We start from the raw sequence: 18,466 nt of genomic DNA on the forward strand, positions 1-18,466 counted from the left end.
CAACCAATTGTATCTTCTGAGCAGTTGTTCCAGTCGATGAGCTTTGGAAGATATGCAGGATAATTAAAATCATGACATTGTCACTCCAGTTGGACAAATCTAGCCCCTCCCTGGCTTTCTGTTCTATACAAAAGTGGCAAAGACCAACCTGTGAATTATTTTAAGATAATCAAAGTAACATAAAATAAAGCTAATTAAATGATCTCTCAAAAATATTTCCCCCAGGTTATCTACTGAATAATAATGGGAAGGAAAAAGAAAATGGTCAAAAACAATAAAGTCACAAGTGAGTATGTAAACAGTTCTTGATGACTCGATTAATTATAATTACTATGTTTAAATCACTTTGTTCCAAAACAGGAAAGACACTTGAAAAGATTTGGACTAAGAAAAGGTAATGACTTTTCAGCTCAGAGACCATTCTAATGCTGGATAGTATTCTGAAAGAAATATTACTACAGAGAAAAGTTTGTGAAAATGTTTGTTTCACAATCCTTGAAAAGGATCCTTGAAAAGGATTGTGAAAAAATCCTTGAAAAGGATTGTGAAAATGTTACACTAGCACAAACTAGCACAAACACATGCACTGTTACTGAAGTGGGAAAGGCAGGACGATATACAAGGAGCGCAGAATAATATGTAAAAAGTTCAGCTACTGCCCTGTACTGAGTTACTTCCTAGTCCTTTCTTAGGATTTCCCCAAACTTATGCTTTCTACAGTAGTTGGTTTTCACAGAGAAAATGTTTCTCTGCCCAGGAGCAAGGGGGGGGGGGGGGGGGGGAGGGAGAGAAAAAGCATGAATCAGATTGTTATATCTCCTCCCACTTGTCCCAGGGATGAAAAAAGAAAGACATTTAAAAATAAAATTCTTTTTCAAAAACCTTTGCTGAATCTTACTCCCACAAGTGCGCATTGGGAGACTGTAGACAAACTTTTGTCAAATTCTTTTTGTTTCCACACCACATATCCCAAAATAACTCCCTCTAGCAGATGCAGGCCTACTGGATAAGCCAAGCAGGATGGCAAGGAAGAAGGCTTGCCATTTTCATTGTGTAGAAAAGGTACTAAGTTTCCTTCAGTAAAGTCTTATATCTGATGGAGAAAGCTAAGAATGATCCTTAATTCCTCTGGCTACACAAGAAAACATAATGAATGCAAATCTCAGAAGACTTTTATACTATATTGTCAGAACAGTCAGAGGCTACAACATAGTTGTACAACTCGTGTTGTGGTTTAACCCTCGTAAGCAGCAGAGTGCCACACAGCCACTTGCTCACTCCTCTCTCCTGACAACCAAAGCATGGTGGGGAGGAAGAGAATCAGGAGGGGAAAATTTAGAAAACTTGTGGGTTGAGGTAAAGACAGTGGAAAGGCAGTGGAAAGGCGAGGCGAGGGGAGGCGAGGAGAGGAGAGGCGATGAGAGGAGAGGCAAGGCGAGGCGAGGCGAGGAGAGGAGGAGAGGCGAGGCGAGGTGGGGAGAGGGACATCCCTTTGGCCATACCTTGGCCATACACAGCTCAGACGACTTGTGTCTGTTGAATGCAGTTTTCATAGCACAGGTCTGAAATATGCCAGGGAGGACGTCCTCCAGTTATCATAGAAACAAGCCACTAGCAGTAACTGTGATGTTGTAGCAAAAAGAAGTTGCCTGTCTCATCAGGTCATACTGCCTCAATTCTTAAAAATATTCTATCTAACATACTAGGAAGAACTCTGCATTCAGACTTAGGGAGATCTACCATCACAGCACTAAGAGTGGTGAGACCCTGGACCTGCTCTGGCACAAGCAGAATTTGATCCACACTTTTTTTAACAAAATCAACTTTGTTTCCTCCTTCATCTTCTCTTCCAAATAATCTTCACGCAAATATACAAATTGCTGGTTCTTCTACACTCTGTATTGACTGCCTAGTTTATTTAGCAATATCTGTGCTTCATCTGTACTTACATTTTTTATACCTCCAGGGAAGACCTCTTTTGAAGGTCTATCAGCCAATGTGTTGGGGTGAATATTGTCATTTTCATTAAGAGAAGGCAGAACTGTTTGAAAAATTAGCTGTTTCACAATGCAACTTGAACTCAGACAGGATGAAAGAGTGTGTGGCGGAGACCTTTCCTATCACAGCGAATTTCCCCCAGGGGGTGTGGCTGAAGACTGGGTGGGATTTTTTTTCAAAGACCATATCAAAACTGCTTTTTGAATTCAGATACTGGTGTATTTCTCTGGCAAAAAGCACTGCAACAGTCAAATCTTTTGCAGACTTGCAGGTTTGCTTATCGGAAGCAGAGTTATTCAAGAAGTTACTTGTGAAAAATAGTGTAGCTCTATTTTAGATCCAGAGGAAAGATACGGGACTTCAGCATGTAGTAATAATAGGCCAAAAATGAACTTGTATTTGTGACAATATTGAATTTTTTGCAGTATGCATGAAACAGAGCAACTGCAGTCAACTGAAACTGACCTTTTTATTGGAGAAATGGCAAGCTAATTTACACCAAAAATACACATACTCAACCAGATGAAAATGAAGACCTCAACAACTGCTTGCAGTTCAGAGAAGGTAAGACTTTGAATACAAATGAAATATTCCTTTGCTGGTGCAATATTTCTGCAGCCTACATTCTGCTTCAGCTGCCTGCCGGATTCTGAGTGTGCTTGAATGGGGTTGCCCGTCCCATATGAACAAACAAGATTTCAGACCCCTTCTATTTCATTAGGATCCATGGGCACTGGTTGCAAAAATGTACTCACAGGCTCATAGCCTGCCCCGTTCTCCCTTTGATGTGCAAGGGTACAAGAGAGTTTCACAGGTATAAGGATGAGGGGTCAGCAGGGTGTTCCTGACTGTGGTTCTGTGTCTTGGGAAATTCTTTTTCCTTTGAAGTGTAACAGTTAACAGCTGAAGTTGGACAGAGTGCAGGGAAGGATTCTGTGGGGTTTTCTATTAATTCACATGATGTAATCCAGGCTAAATGGAAGAGGTTAAGATTGCATTCAGGGGAGACCGGGAGCCTGCGTTGTCTTTTACAGCAGAACTTAAATAAGCAAATGACAAGTCAGGAAAAACATTGAGAGAAATCCAGTACCACATCTACAGTAAGGTATAAGTCTAGGTCTGAGAAACCATTTAAGCCACAAATGGAACAAAGTTGGTGGTCTCTTCTAGTCATTACTGCACTTTTGAACATATCACAGGAGACAGCATAATTTATCCTGGTCTGAATAACAGGAAAATTTAAGGCATTTACAATTCTCAGACAAGTCCATGGCAGTAAAAGAGCTGAAATATTAAACACATGAAAAAGTGTTCCTATGCAAAGTTTACCTTAAAAGTAGTAGTTCAGCTTTTGTTTTATATTACAAAGGTTACTATGGCAACTGGGTACCTGATCTATAATCAAAAATAGGTTCTTATTCCTATGACAAATTTCAGTTTTTGAGATTCTTTCATCTATTTTGATTGACAATGCATTTTCTGTACTTCTTACAGTTGATTTTTTTTTCTTTAAATGGAAGTAACATCCATACTGAGACCTAGAGATCCAGCAACACTCGTATGGACTTGCTTTATTGCATTTCTTTCCCTACAGTGTGTTCTTCCCTAATTCTATGCATGCTGAATTCAATTTCCTGCTGTTGCACTGACTTGCATGGTTTTCATCTGGGATAGGTTACTTCAAGTGTGATTATCCTGATCACTTCGAATCAAGGTACATAGTTCAAGTAGCGTTCTCTGTCTCTTGACCTCCAGTTTGCTCTGAGTCTGTAACTCTGCAAAGCGCTATCAAAACCTCCCTCACGTATGACTTGCTTTGTGTCTGTCACTTTTTCCTTCCTGCTCATAAATTACTACTATCCTCACTCTGTTCTTTGTGGGAAGTGTTGTCAAGGCTGATATTTGGATCAATCAGATAAGAGGGACTTCGACCCTCCATGCACAAACTGTATCTACCGCCCCTCAGCATTTTGAAGCTTACTCCCAAGCCCAAGCAACCTAATTACCAGGAAACCCCCTGTAACACCCAGTAGAATTCCATTTCTATTTTATGAATGTGCCCTTCAAAAATCTGATAAGATATAGCTGGTGCATTAGTCACATGCTCCCACTGTAGACTAGACTCATGCCCATAACTCTCTCTTTAAGATGATTCATTTAAAATAGAATTTTTTGTTGCTATTCAATACTCAACCTGAAATATGCCATAGTTGCCAAGATAAGTTAATAATTTGCCTATCACCAGGTGGGTTTGAATCCAGACTCTGCTTGCAGCTATTTGAGTACAGAAGGGAAATTTCCTACAGTAATGAAATTTTCTGAAAATTTCCCTTTACTGGTGTAGCCGCAAGAGCTATGGTGGTTCTGGAGTGCTCAGAGTTATTTTGTATGTTCTCTGATCAGACTTTATGGATGTGGACCTGATTTACAGCTATGGTGACTTTTGTCTACATTAGGGCTCCCCATTTTGCTACCAAAAATGCAGATACAGCACCTCTACAGTGGTGAATTTATTTTAAATGGAAAAAAAAGGCAGAAAGAGAAGACAGGCAGGGTCTGCTGCTGCAATTATTTCTACAGTGTCTAATCATTCATTTTAGAGTAAGTCAAATACTTTGCCTTGCTTTTTTGCACATTGACATTTAGCATAGATTTTCAAAGAAGATTAAGCTTAACCTAAGCTTAACTGGATTTACACTGCTGATATCTTAGACACCTTTAACAATCTCATTTTGACTTCTTGTACACACCAAGGAGGAAAGCTTCTGTTTTTCATACAGGTGAAATTAGAATTTCCTAAATATATTTATTAACTTGTAGCCCAAATGTCCATCACGTTGTCATTAACAAGTGGGTTAGTTGTATTCAGCCAGCAAAAGTATAGGGAGTGGAATGGATAGGAAAGTTGAAGAGGAAGTATGAAAAATAGACTAAAGACAGTGTAACATTGATGATAATCATTATGCTTCTTTTCAGAGAAGATGAAGAACTCTCTGCTCGCAGCTATCTTTTTATTTGCAACAGGTGAGTTTTCATTTGATGCATGACTTACTGCTGTTTATAAATACTAAAAATTCTTAACACTACTCAAAGGCAAGGATGTATGACCAAAGTCATGACTGAATTAAGTTCTCTGGGTAGGAGAAACTGCACTCAGCAACAGTTTATTTATTTTATTTTATTTTATTTTATTTTATTTTATTTTATTTTATTTTATATTTTATTTTATTTTATTTTATTTTATTTTATTTTATTTTATTTTATTTTATTTTATTTTATTTTATTTCAGTTAAATGCATTCTTTTTTATACCCTAGATTCCTGTAACTGCTTAAACTTGGATTTTCAATTGTGCAAGCAGCTTCCAGGTGGGTAAATATATTTCACATAATATCTACTTAATTGTAAAGATAAACATTCAGATTTCCTATAATTGCTGAAGGAAATCTACCAGCTGAAGTGATTTGGGTTTGAAATATTGGCATAGGGTTGTTTGGCTGAAATCCAGCACGTAGAAGCTGTGAATTTCTGACCCTTTCCCAAGGCCCAGATACTCATTACAGGGCTGCAGGCACAGGGTCTGTCACTATTTCTTGTTTCTACGGGCCTCCTAGTGGCCTAGTCAAATGACAATAGAATATATGATGTTTACATTGACAAACATTTATGGTTTAGATTTAACTAATACATTACAGTTAATGGTAAAAAAGAGCAGTCAAACACTTACCAATGGATGTCAATTTCACAGCAGCTGGTGGTCATGCTGGATTTATTGTAGGCAGAAAAAAATCCTATGTGCTAGGATTTTTTCTTGCTAGGAGCCACAGCAGGGAAAACAGTTTTTTACTACACAGTGGCACTGGATGAAACAACATCAATATGACTGCATTTTTCTGAAATTAGCTATGCATAATTATCTAGTTCTTGCTATTACTCCATTGGACTAAAGCATTACTGAGAATACCAGAAAAAAATTAGAAGAAAAACAATACGTACAGGAGTGCAAAAATTGAGCCTTGTTTGTTTGTTTGTTTGTTTTAAAGAGGAAACTGGATTGTGATTTTTTGGTACAGGGGAAGTTTTTTTTTGTTTGCACATCTCAGAGTGCAGTCTTGGCACAGCGCTAATATTCTAAGATGAAGAAGAACTAATAATACATACATTATTTAAAAGGAAGCCGTACAGTAAAACCAAAATGGAATGGGATAAAAACAGTATGCACATGTGTACCCACAAATATAGGACAAGTGAAAAAACTGTGGGTAACATAATATGTTCAGCTGAAGAGTGTAGTATAGGACTTTACAGGACTTTATGGGACTTTGTAGGACTTTTTTAGTATATCGGCCAGGGCAGTGAGGGTGGGGTATGTTAATACACTGTTTCCACACATAGAAGCTACTATTTTTGCCTTGGCTGTTTTTAAACTGTCTCATAGAGAAAGCCATTTTATAGAGAAAGACATTTATTTTATTTTATTTTATTTTTTTTTTGTAAGACCAAGAGCATGAAGAACAATACAAGCCCCTGTGCTTCTGTAAGGAGAAACAGGTCTGCAGCACTGTGGTCACCACATGGGTCTCAGTTAACAGAAATGGTTTGGGGAAGAAGTTATAAGGAATTCATTAGAAGGGGGAAATGTTTCCATTTGATTTCATCTCTCCAGAACTGTTATTTCACAGTTTCAGGAGCTGTATGTTACAAACATACTGATGTGAAGTGTTATAGCAGTTCCAAAAAGGTTTTCTTTCCAGTTGTTAATTTAAAAGAAAAGAAGAATTACCAAGTCAACGAAAGGCTCATTTCAGAGTAAATGAGGAGAATAATGTGAGAGCAGTTGCTACTTTCTCCAGTTCTTAGAGTACCACATCAAGAGTGCAGGTGGCCAAGGTTTGGTTTGGTGATTGGACTAGGAAAGCAAAGAACTAAATAATTATTCACATTTGCTGTAGAAACAAGAAAGACCTGATCTCCACCTTCCCAAAAGGAAGCTGCACACACCTAGACTGATGCAGCAGACTTTAATTAGAAATGCATATTTCTTTTGGTAGGAGAAAGGAGGTGTCATGGGATGGAGGTCTTAAGTCTGAGCCATACTAACATACTTTCTGGTCCAAACCAACTGTTAATTTAAATATACAGCTTCCATCCAAGTGATGATAGGCATACCAAGGACACTCTGTAATTCAGGTTATAGGAAGAAATCACTCTGAGTGAGGAAAAGAGGACTGCTCTTTTACAGCATAATTTGGCAAGGGTGTTCTGAGGAAACAAGCAGGAGGAGTTGGAAATTGTGGTGCAATTAGTAAAATATGACCTGACTGTTATCACTGAAATGTGGTGGGATGGATCACATAACTGGAACACTGGAACAGAGGGGGCTCTGTTCTGAAGAGCTACAAGCTCTTCAGAAGAGATGGACAAGGAAGGAGTGGTAGGGGTGTTGCCCTCTATATTAGGGAAGGGATTGATTGTGAAGAGATGCCTCTGAGAAACAGCCATGGATAGGTTGAGAGTTTGTGGGTAAAAGTTAAGGACCACACCAAAAAAAAAAGGACAGCTTGTGGATGGTGTCTACTACAGGCTGCCTGATTAAGAAGAACCTGTGGATGAGGTTCTAGTAGCTTCAGCTACTACAAGCATCACATTTGCACACTCTTACCCTGATGGGGGACTTCAACCACCTGGATGTCTGCTGGGGAAGCAGCACAGCAGGCTGTGAGTAATCCTGGACCCTCACAGAGTGCACTGAAAATAAATTCTTCATCCAGGTATTAGACAAACCAACCTGTGAAGTATTACTGAACCTGCTGCTCACCAATGCAGGCAAACTATTTAAAGAGGTTAAGATTGGAGGCAGTCTGGGATGTAGTGACCATGACTTGGTTGGGTTTGTGATCTCAAGAAATATGGGCCTAGCAAACAGCAAAGTTAGGACCCTGAATTTCCAACAAGTGAACTTCCAGCTGTTTAAAGGCTGAGATCCCCTGGAACACCATCTGTAGGGACTAAGGAGCTGAACAGAACTGGCAACTCTTTACGGATGTTTTTCTCAGAGCACAAGTTCTCTCCATCCCCCTGTCTAAGAAAGCAAGCAGGGAGGGCAGAAAACTGGGATCCCATTTTTAAAAAGGATGGAAAGGAAGACATGGGGAACTACAGAGTCTCTACTCTGTGCCTGGGAAAATCGTGGAACAGATCCTCCTGGAAGCAATGTCAAGGCACATGCAGGACAATAAGGTGATCTGAGAGAGCCAGCATGACCTCACCAAAGGTAAATTGTGTCTGACCAATCTTGTGGCCTTCTGTGATAGAGTGACTGCATCAGTTGACAAGGGAAGACCAACAGATGTCATCTACCTGGACTTCTGCAAGCCCTTTGACCTGGTCCTACATGACAACCTGATCTCCATATTGGAGAGAGGTGGATTTGAAGGGTAGACCACTCAGTGGAAAGGAATTGGCTTGAAAGTCACACCCAGAGTGTGGTGGTCAACGGCTCTATGTCCAGGTGGAACATGCTGATGAGTGGTGTCCCTCAGGAGTCTGTCCTGAGGCTGGTGCTGTTTAATGTCTTTATCAACAACATGGACAGTGGGATTGAGTGCACCCTCAGCAAGTTTGCAGATGACACCAAACTGAGTGCTGCAGCTGATACATCAGAAGGAAGGGATGCCATCCAAAGGGACCTGGACAGGCTGGAGAAATGTGCCCATGTAAACCACATGAGGTTCAACAAGTGCAAATGCAAGATGCTGCACCTGGTTTGGGGCAATCCCAGACATGAGCACAGACTGGGAGAACAACTCATTAAGAGCAGCCCTGCAGAGAACGACCAGGGGGTTCTGGTGGACAAAAAGCTCGACATGAGCCAGTAGGGCACACCTGCAGCCCAGAAGGCCAACTATGTCCTGCATTTTCAGAGAGTTGTGCTTAGTGGTGCAGAGTCTATTTGGAGGCCTGTAGCTAGCGGTGTTCCTCTGGGGTCAGTACTGGGTCCAGTGTTGTTCAGCTTATTCATCAACAACCTGGATGGTGGAATGGAGTGCACCCTCAGCAAGTTTGTTGATGACACTAAGCTGGGATGAGTGGCTGATACCCCAGAGGGCTGTGCTGCCATTCAGAGGGACCTCGACAGGCTGGAGGGTAGGACGGAGAGGAACCTCATGAAGTTCAACGAGGGCAAGTGCAGGGTCCTGCACCTAGGGAGGAATAACCCCAAGCACCAGTACAGGCTGGGGGCTGACCTGCTGGAGAGCAGCTCTGCAGAGAGAGACCTGGGAGTCCTGGTGGGCAGCAGGCTGACCGTGAGCCAGCGATGTGCCCTTGTGGCCAAGAAGGCCAAAGGGATCCTGGGCTGCATTTGGAAGAGTGGTGCCAGCAGGTCAAGGGAGGTGATCCTCCCCCTCTACTCAGCCCTGGTGAGGCCCCACCTGGAGTGCTGTGTCCAGTTCTGGGCTCCCCGGCACAAGAGGGACATGGAGCTACTGGAGGGAGTCCAGAGGAGGGCTACGAAGATGATGAGAGGACTGGAGCACCTGTCGTACAAGGACAGGCTGAGAGAGCTGGGCCTGTTTAGTCTGGAAAAGAGAAGACTGAGGGGAGACCTCAACAATGTGTATAAATATCTGAGGGGAGGGTGTTGAGAGGATGGAGCCAGTCTCTTTTCAGTTGTGCCCAGCGACAGGACAAGAGGCAACGGGCACAGACTGAAGCACAGGAGGTTCCGGATGAATATGACAGGGCACTTCTGTGCTGTGAGGGTGACAGAGCACTGGCACAGGTTGCCCAGAGAGGCTGTGGAGTCTTCTTCTCTGGAGATACTCAAAACCAGCCTGGATGCCATCCTACACAATGTGCTCTAGGTGATCCTGCTTGGCAGGGGCATTGGATTAGATGATCTTTAGAGGTCCCTTCCAACCTTGGTCATTCTGTGATTCTGTGATCTTGGGCTGCATCAACAGATGAGTGGCCAGCAGGCTGAGGGAGGTGATTCTGCCCTTCTGCTCTTGTGAGGCCCCACTTGGAGTGCTGTATCCAGGTCTGGGGCCCCCAGCACAAGAAGGATGTGGATCTGTTAGAGTGGGTCCAGAGGAGGGCCACAAGGATGATCTCTCTCCTATGAGAAAGGCTGAGAGAGTTGGGACTGTTCAGCCTGAAGAAGGCTCTGGGGTGACCTTATAGCAGCTTTAAAATACTTAAAGGGGGCTTATAAAAAAGGTGGAGAGCAACTTTTTGCTTGGGCAGATAATGACAGGATAAAGGGGAACAGTTTTAAACTACAAGAGTGGAGAGATAGATTAGATGTTAGGACGAAATTCTTCACTCAGAGAGTGGTGAGGCACTGGCACAGGCTGCCCAGAGAAGCTGTGGATGCCCCATCCCTGGAGGTGCTCAAGGCCAGGCTGGATGGGGCTTTGGGCAACTTGGTCTGATGGGTGGTGTCCCTGCCCATGGCAGGGGCTTGTGACCCTGGGTCTGGGTCTGGGTTCCAACCCAACCAATTTCATGATTCTATGAACCTGGGTGAATCTCTGAACCACAACCATCCCGTGTTACCAAGTCCAGAGACACACATATTTACTTATCAAAGAGCAAACCTTTATTGTTGAAGACTAATAGGTCTACTGGCATCTTATTAAACCTCTTAGATGTAAGGAACACGTGGCTCTACTTATTAGGAAAAAAAATCATTATCACGTTAAATATCCTGTACATTTTGAGATCCTTATCTACTTTTCTGAAGAGAAGAAAAACCAACACATTTTATTTCTGTATCTTTTTTAAAAAGTGTGGGTGGGGGTTCGAGACACAATGGCTGATTCTTCTGAACTAATAGTTCAGACGGTAAGACACAAAGCAAAAGGAGAACAGTCAGATTTTATGATTAAAGTTTCTGACAAGAGATTTCTGAAATACTGAAATTAGCTTTACCACCAGAAACTAAAAGATGAGATCCTTTAAGAACATCATCAGTTGTTAATTTCTCTTCGGGTGAAAAAAAAAAATTTGAAAAAAAAATCCAAAAAATAAACACAAGTTGTTTTGTATATAAGTTTGTATTCCTGCTTTGTAATGTGATCTTTTTGAATCTGGTAGTATACATTATTCTGTTGTTCTCCAGCAACTATTCTGAACTCTGGATCCCCAGATAGAGATGACTGACAGTTTTAGAGTAATTCTGGAGTCTAGTCAATCAGTTCTGTTGTTGATAATTATTCCTGTGCTATGGTGATATAATGCTTTGCAAGAAACTCCCCAGTAATTCTTTCAGTTTGGAAACTGTGGAAATATCACATTTGCCCTCAGTGATAATCACCAAAAGGAAGCCACTCTCTCCTCCCGACTCCTCCTTAAAATTAATTATGCAAGAAATTAATTCTTGCATGACTTTCTAAGATGTTTCACAGGGATGTGTGAGGTCTACGAGATCCTCAGTTCTGGCCTATGATTTCCAAAATGTCTACAAAATTCTGTTTAGCTGTCAATAATCTGCTCCAAGCAAAGCTGTTGCCAGCTCCAGTTTGTAATTCTGCTGAGGAACTGTGCCTCCCCTCCATGCAAGGCTGATGCTCCGTGTTCTGCAAGATTTCCAAGCCATAGTGACTCCCCTGGGGGATGTGTTTTGCACCATGGATCTGGAGTGACCCACCAGAAGCCACTGCCTTGCACAAATTCCAGAAAACACTTGAGCAATGGCGCACAGCTGCTGCTCTGAGCCCGCTGCATCTGCAGAGACACTGAGAGCAGAAAAGGCACTAACTGCCAGATCAGGAAGGTGTGAAACCAGAGCAGAGCAGAGGTGGGAGATAAAAATCTAAGGTCTGTTAGCAGAGAGGTACTAACAGTATTGTCATCTGCTGTAGGGAAATTATCTTGCAATAACTTTCCTCAAAGTTAGCAAAAGTTATCAGCATCTGGAAGTGCTTCCTTGTATGCACGGAATTAGTTCTGCCAGAGAGTGCTTCCAATAGGATAAAAATATTCCAGTCAGAATTGACAAAACTAAACAACAACAAAAACAAATCAACAGCAACAACAAACAGTTTAACCAGTTTAAGCTTTAAATAAGTGCAGAGGCAAACTGCAAGCAAGATGTCAGTGTTGTAGGAGAGAAACACAGTTCGAAGGTGTAAGAACACCAAAGCCACAAGAAAAACCATGGCAAGCATTTCAGTACTACATTATTTCTCATGTAATAGCTGGTAAAGGGAATGCAAAACATTGGAACAATTCTTGGTTTTTACTGCCATGTAGGAAAACTAGTTTTTCCTTGGAAACATTGCAACGCATAATGTTTAATCTCTCTAAATGTTTCTGTCCCTTGTTCTGAGCATTAGTGAGCTGCTTGCCTTGAGAATAAACACGGTATAAGGGATCACACAGCTAGTACTTATTTCATTGCACAAAGAATGTAACTGGTTTTATCTTTTTTTTTTTCTTTTGATTCTCCTAGCCATCTTGTACTTTTTTGATGGTAAATAGTTGTTTGTGATGGGTGTTTTCCAATCTGCATATTTTCATTTTGCAGACTGGGACAATGAATTGATGTGCTACAAAGAAATAAGTGAGGATCTAACTTGCACCTGGTTGCCAGTACCCAGTGCTCCAAATACTGTTATTTACAATTTATTCTTAAAATGGTAAGTCTAAAAGTTACTTCAGAAAATGAAAAGCTCTCATCACTGTTTGGCATTATTCTTACCTGCCTGAGATGTGTTCTGTTGCATTTCATCCCATTATAGGTTGTTATACAATACTGATCAAAATCTTTCTTCACACCTCATACTGATTTGGTAAGAGCTGCACATTCCAAACTGTAAGGAGGTTGACATTGGCAAGCACACACAGTGCCAAGCAGAAGCTTAGATTAGCTTAATTGTCAATGCAGAAACAGCTAGAACCTCTGCTTGAATGGAAAATACATACAGAAAAATCTGAAATAGGTGCATAGATTCAACAATTGCTCTGTCCAATTTGAGGAAGAGTGATTTACCTCTTTCCTAATTTCATGAAAGGTGCCTGGCAAAGCTACTCTAGATCAGACTGGGAAGACCTCAGCAGCAACTGTGCTTACCTCTCTTTTTCACTGATTCATTAAACTTTGATCAAGATTAGACCCCTATCTTCCCTCCCTGTTTAAAAAAAAAAAAAAAAAAAGATAACAGAGCAACTTTGTAAGTCGGTAGCCCTATTGCAGAGAAGTGAAACAAGCTCTTCATACCAGTAATTTTCTTCACTGTCCACTGAGAACATGCAAATGGTCTTGCAAGAACCCTCTTCCCACCCAGTATATCATGTTTATCTGAGAAGCAATTATTTCTTCTTTCTATAGTTTGCTGGTCATTAGACATCTTTTAATGCTTCCAACATGTCTGTTTGAAAAACTATTTCCACAGATCACATTGTTTCTATTTTTGTCTATTGATTTGCACTGAATATTCAACACTAATACACACATTATACATTATATATTATATTAAGCCACATATCAAATGAGATATTGGATGTGGCATGTATGAAACATAGATTTTGAAGTATTTTACTGCAATTTTGAATTATCAAGTTTAATAGCCGGAATTAATTTGTAGGTCTTAATCTCATAATATGGGTATCTTCAGTTTTCATGCTCCAATTTTTGAGGATGTTAAAACAAAACCCATGTAAAATGTAGATAGGCAGATTAAATCAACATCTGCACAGTGCTTTTTTAAAAAGAACAATGTAGGTTGCCGTCTCAGTACCTTCATTACAAAAGGGATTTTCCTCATTTTATATCTACATATTTGGGATCTCCCACGAGATTAAGGGCATGTTTAGAAAGAGAGAACTGAGATCAGAAGGCACAATCTATGCCATGAGGCCACGTCATGGGGTACACAGGTTACAATACTGTATGCTGTTGGCAAATTCTGATACTTACAGCTGATTATGTCACCACATAACACACTGCTCTTTGCTCTTTGCATTTAAAAAAAAGAAAAAAAAAAAAAGAGCTGTGGTTAGGAGCATCTCCTGAAGCTAAGAAAATGTCACTACCCTGGCAAATTCCCCAGGGTGATCTGCACACTGCAGACTAGCAAGGCAGCCACCTCAGGGTGTGATTACTCTCCCTGGCTCCATCAATACTTTCCCACTGGAGGTAGCAGCAGGTGCCAATTTGCAATAAGTATCAAACTTCACTGAATTTGCTGTCTCATCTCCTGTGTCTTCCAGGAGCACTGATTCCTGGGAAGGGGAGAATCACCTGTGAAACAGCTCTCCTTCTATAGAGATGCTATCAGCCAGAGTATTTGTAATGTCATTGCTCTTAACTCTCCAGTCAAACTCAGACTGTGCTTTTCCTAGGCTGCAGAGTTGATGTTATGAATGGAGAACTGGCAGTAAAATAGTGAAAGAGAAGGTGGACAAGGAGGGAAACAACTGCCTCACAGAGTCAGAGATTTTCCCAAGCCAGAGCCAGGACCTAAACCTCAGTCTCCTAGGCTTCAGCCTAGTAATCTTCAAGAAAATCTTCTTTTTTTCCCTATTCATTGGGCTAGAAGGAAAACAAAATGCATTTGAAAGGATTTTTTGCTTGCCTAGAAGAGGACATCACCCCAATCTACAAATAACATTAGTTTGACTCTGAATTTTTTCCTTATTCTTGCTTTTGATTTAATTGTCAGGAAAAAAAGGATCAAAGAAAAACTATCCCACACAGATGTTCAAACCAAGCACTCAAAACCATAGTTTGAAATATTAATGCCTGATTCACAACACAGATGGAGCTGAAGATGGGGGAACCTTCAAGTTTTGTTGTTGTTGTTGTTTTGTTGTTGTTGTTTTGTTTTTTTGTGCGTGTGTGTGTTGTGGTTTTTTTCCAGTTATTTAATATTCTATTGTGATCAGCACATTTAACACTTGAAATATGTAGGTAGGTAATTAGTATACCTACACATTTCTTTTTAAGAACATTGAATTGGCACAGCTTTAGCCTTGAAAAATCTGTTCTGTGTGTGTCAGAGAGTAAATTGTAGAGGGGGGTTGTGAGGGAAAGCCTAGACAGAACAGGAACAGCCTGCCATTTAAGTCCTTTTCATGAAGAAAACACGACTGAGTGGTGAAGAAACACCAGAATAACGTTAAATCTTTCCCCTTTAAGTGTTTATTCATTATCCCCATCCCTGCTGTTCTTTACATATTCTTTACACTCACATTCTAGTCCTAAACCCTCCACTACCCAAGATAATGTTTTTATGGCAATTGGTTACATGTAGGACATTGTCAGAACTTCAGTTTTCAGTACAGATCACTGGAAAAGGCCAAAATCTCAGCTGGCTTCAGCCAGTCCAGATAGCAAGCGGTTTCCTCTCTAATGGAACTACAAGGACAATGTATATTGACACAGGACTGGCTCTAACACGTGCTATTCCCCCTGCTGTTAACTGCCCCAGATGATCCTCCTTTGAGCAGTAATATTGGACAAGATGATTTCCAGAGGTCCAATACGACCTCAGCTGTTTTGTGATTCTGTGAACTGTGGACTCCTATCTGCATTAAATGGTTTTGGCCAAAACAGTGTAAAGTGCCTAAAGGGCTCCAAATAGTTCTGGACAGTCCACATACCTTATGGCCACTGAATTTGTTTGAATTTATAACAGAGAATTGGCCAGCTATTGGATTTGGGTGAGAGTCAAGGTGGCATAAAATATCTTTCCATTAACTAATCCGAAGCACATAGTAATTACGGAAGTCATTTATATAAAAAAGCTTTACTGCACAGTCACCATGAGTTGGAGGCACTTTGTATCTTGCAAATATATTCTGTACATGGTAGACTTACCCTGTTAACTTACATTTTCTGTTGAATCTTCAACCATTACACAAGGCTGCGGAGGGGGAAGACTTGAAGATTTATTTGAAAAAACTGGAGGTATTTTCTGCTGCTAATGAATTCAGTAAAATAAGGAATTTGTAAACAAAGTCAAAGAACAAGGGGTACTGAATTTTTGCTTTAGTATTGTTCTTGAAAGAGCATTCTTGAAGGCAAGTAACTGAGGATGAGGGGAGTACCTGCTTAGGCACCTCCCATGTAGATATTGCAGTACCTACAGGAGTATTGAACACTAATGTAAAATCTGAGGAATAGGGTGTTTGTCTAGGAGGTCCAACTTTTATTAACCTTCAAGCAGAGAAATCCTCTTCCTGGATGAATGTTGGAACTACAAACACACTGAAGCATCAGGCACCAGCACTGTGGGTGAAAACAATGAAATTTCTCAGACTTCCTGGGCCATTTTCATACTTAGGTATATTTAGGAGAAATCTACAGGTCTGAGGACTGAGATGGCATTTAATTATCTATGTCTTGTTCCTGTAAAGCATCAGACTTTAGTCAGAAGACAGGCATAACACCATAACACACTACGTTTTTCATACCTTTGTGGTAATTTAGATTCATTCCAGGAATTTGTGTATCTCCATTGTAGGTGGCAAGTAGATTTTATGAAGTAATTTCTAACCTAAAGTTATACCTTCTAAATGCTTATTTACATTCAATTTTAAGTACAAGAAGGCTATACAGATTTTGTCTTGTATCACTCTGTGCATTATAAATTTACAGAATTTAACAGTTTTCCACCACACAACACAGATTTGCAAGTTTAATTTAGCTAGAATTACTGGGGTACTGGAATTACGTTTGCTGTTTCAAGTTGCTCAGAAAAGTTTGGTCTTCATTCTGATTCCTCTTTTGTGAAGGGAAAGAATCAATAAACTTTTCAAAGCAAATACGTCGTCACCTTCCATCACAATAGAACGAAGGAATCTCTACATGCAACGCTCTGCATCTATTTGGATAGAAGTGAATTATGCCCATGACAGCTGTGTGAAAGGAAAGAACATCTCGGTTACACCAAGCAAAGCAGGTACAACATCTTCATGATTTGTATTACTTCAGCATCCAGCTGAAACAGTGGTAGCATTTTCTTCAAAATTATTTTCAAAATCGTAACTCCTGATATACACGTTCTTTTCACTAATTCAAAGTCTTACAGTTCAGCTTCTTTGGATGAAATCTTCATTCTTCATTGAAGTCAATTGCAGAAGTCTTTTTTTTTTTTTTTTTTTTTTTTTAATGGGAGCAGGACTTTAAAACATTTGCTTGATTATAAAATACTTATATCCCCAAAAATATATACTGATAATATCTTTGTGTACCATACTCCACCAGCTTCCTCTGCTCTCTGGTGGTTTTCCTAACTTCTTTAGGGGTATAAAAAGAGCAGGCTGACTCAGTAGCAGGCATTTAAGGAATTCTTGCTATAGAGCATTAAAGTTTTAAGAAATCTTTTCAAGTTTCAGCTGTTTTCTCAGGCTACTTGCCTATTACACAGTACTTCAGGGGATGTATGAAAAAAGAAATCCTATGAACTATGCAGTTTAGATATTTGTTCACAGATTCTCTAGAGTACCAAATCACTGAGATAACTTCAAGATCTTCCCAAAGCCCCACCTTCTTTCCAAGTAAAACAGTGCTTCTCACCACTGACCAGTACAACCAAATTATCACTATGACCTCCTTGGGAGACTTTTGGCCACCTTGCTTTTATTGGAGGGGAAACAAAATGTATTTACATTTAAAATTACATAGTTAAACACAGGTGCTGAAACTGGAAGCCATTAAGTTCTGTAAACTTTTCTACAGAACACAATTTTAGGTACTATTGACATTTTGATTTTGCCATTCAGACTCACTCAGAATAGCACCTGTTTAGAAAAAGGGTCTTCCTGATATCAGGAGAACCATTCACAAAATAATTGCAAGGGGAACAATCCTATTTTGTTGATGCCATAAAGATTTAGTAATAATTTATTTCCAGTCTTTTAAAAGTCTTCTTCAGTATTCTAAGCCAAGTCTTATATTTTATTTTCAGTGAAACACACCAACACACCTGGCACATAATTACCAAAGCTTTCCTGCTTCTCTTGTATTGATAACATCTGCATATTTCCCATTTTAGGGAAGTGCTTGACACCATCTAACATAAATGCTCATCAGATCACAAACCAACTGATAATAAAATGGGACATGCCTGCAACTCCTACACAATATGAACTGAGATACAGAGAGGCACTCACAGAAACCACTCAGTGGACGCTGGTAAGTATTTCCAGATGCCAATTACTTGAGAACATAAGGTGACTTACCATCAGCTCAGCAGTACATAGCACGTATGGCAGGATGTAAACAGGATGCTACTGAAGAGCACAGAAATAGGGATAGCGAGAAAGCATAGCATTCAGTTTGAAGGCAAATCTCACAAAGATCTCTTAGTTTTGTTCTGACAGATCCTGAGCTGTATGGGAGAGACAAATTAATACTTTAATACAGAAAGGGAAAAAAAAAAAAAAAGGAAGAACACTGTGTTAGCTGGTAAATTAACCAGACAATAAGACACAACAATCAACAGTGGAAAAGCTGAGGA

The 18,466-nt window shown here is 40.2% G+C and overlaps 1 protein-coding gene across 2 annotated transcripts in view; it reads left to right on the forward strand.

Annotated features, from left to right (window-relative positions):
• Positions 1-255: 255 nt before the first annotated feature.
• Positions 256-18,466, forward strand: part of LOC310889773 (interleukin-6 receptor subunit beta-like) — a 42,145-nt gene continuing 23,934 nt past the window's right edge. Inside the window, exons 1-7 of one of the 2 annotated variants that reach the window (XM_083817789.1) lie at positions 256-286; positions 2,424-2,562; positions 4,975-5,022; positions 5,315-5,365; positions 12,529-12,640; positions 16,740-16,906; positions 18,002-18,141. In XM_083817789.1, the coding sequence (XP_083673915.1) occupies positions 4,980-5,022; positions 5,315-5,365; positions 12,529-12,640; positions 16,740-16,906; positions 18,002-18,141 (513 nt within the window). In that variant the 5' untranslated portion in view covers positions 256-286; positions 2,424-2,562; positions 4,975-4,979. Of the gene's footprint in view, positions 287-2,228; positions 2,563-4,974; positions 5,023-5,314; positions 5,366-12,528; positions 12,641-16,739; positions 16,907-18,001; positions 18,142-18,466 lie in introns of those variants that run through there. The other variant, XM_083817788.1, reaches the window with a different exon arrangement.

Source organism: Anser anser, assembly GCF_964211835.1.
Source record: "Anser anser genome assembly, chromosome: Z".
NCBI lineage: Eukaryota > Metazoa > Chordata > Aves > Anseriformes > Anatidae > Anser > Anser anser.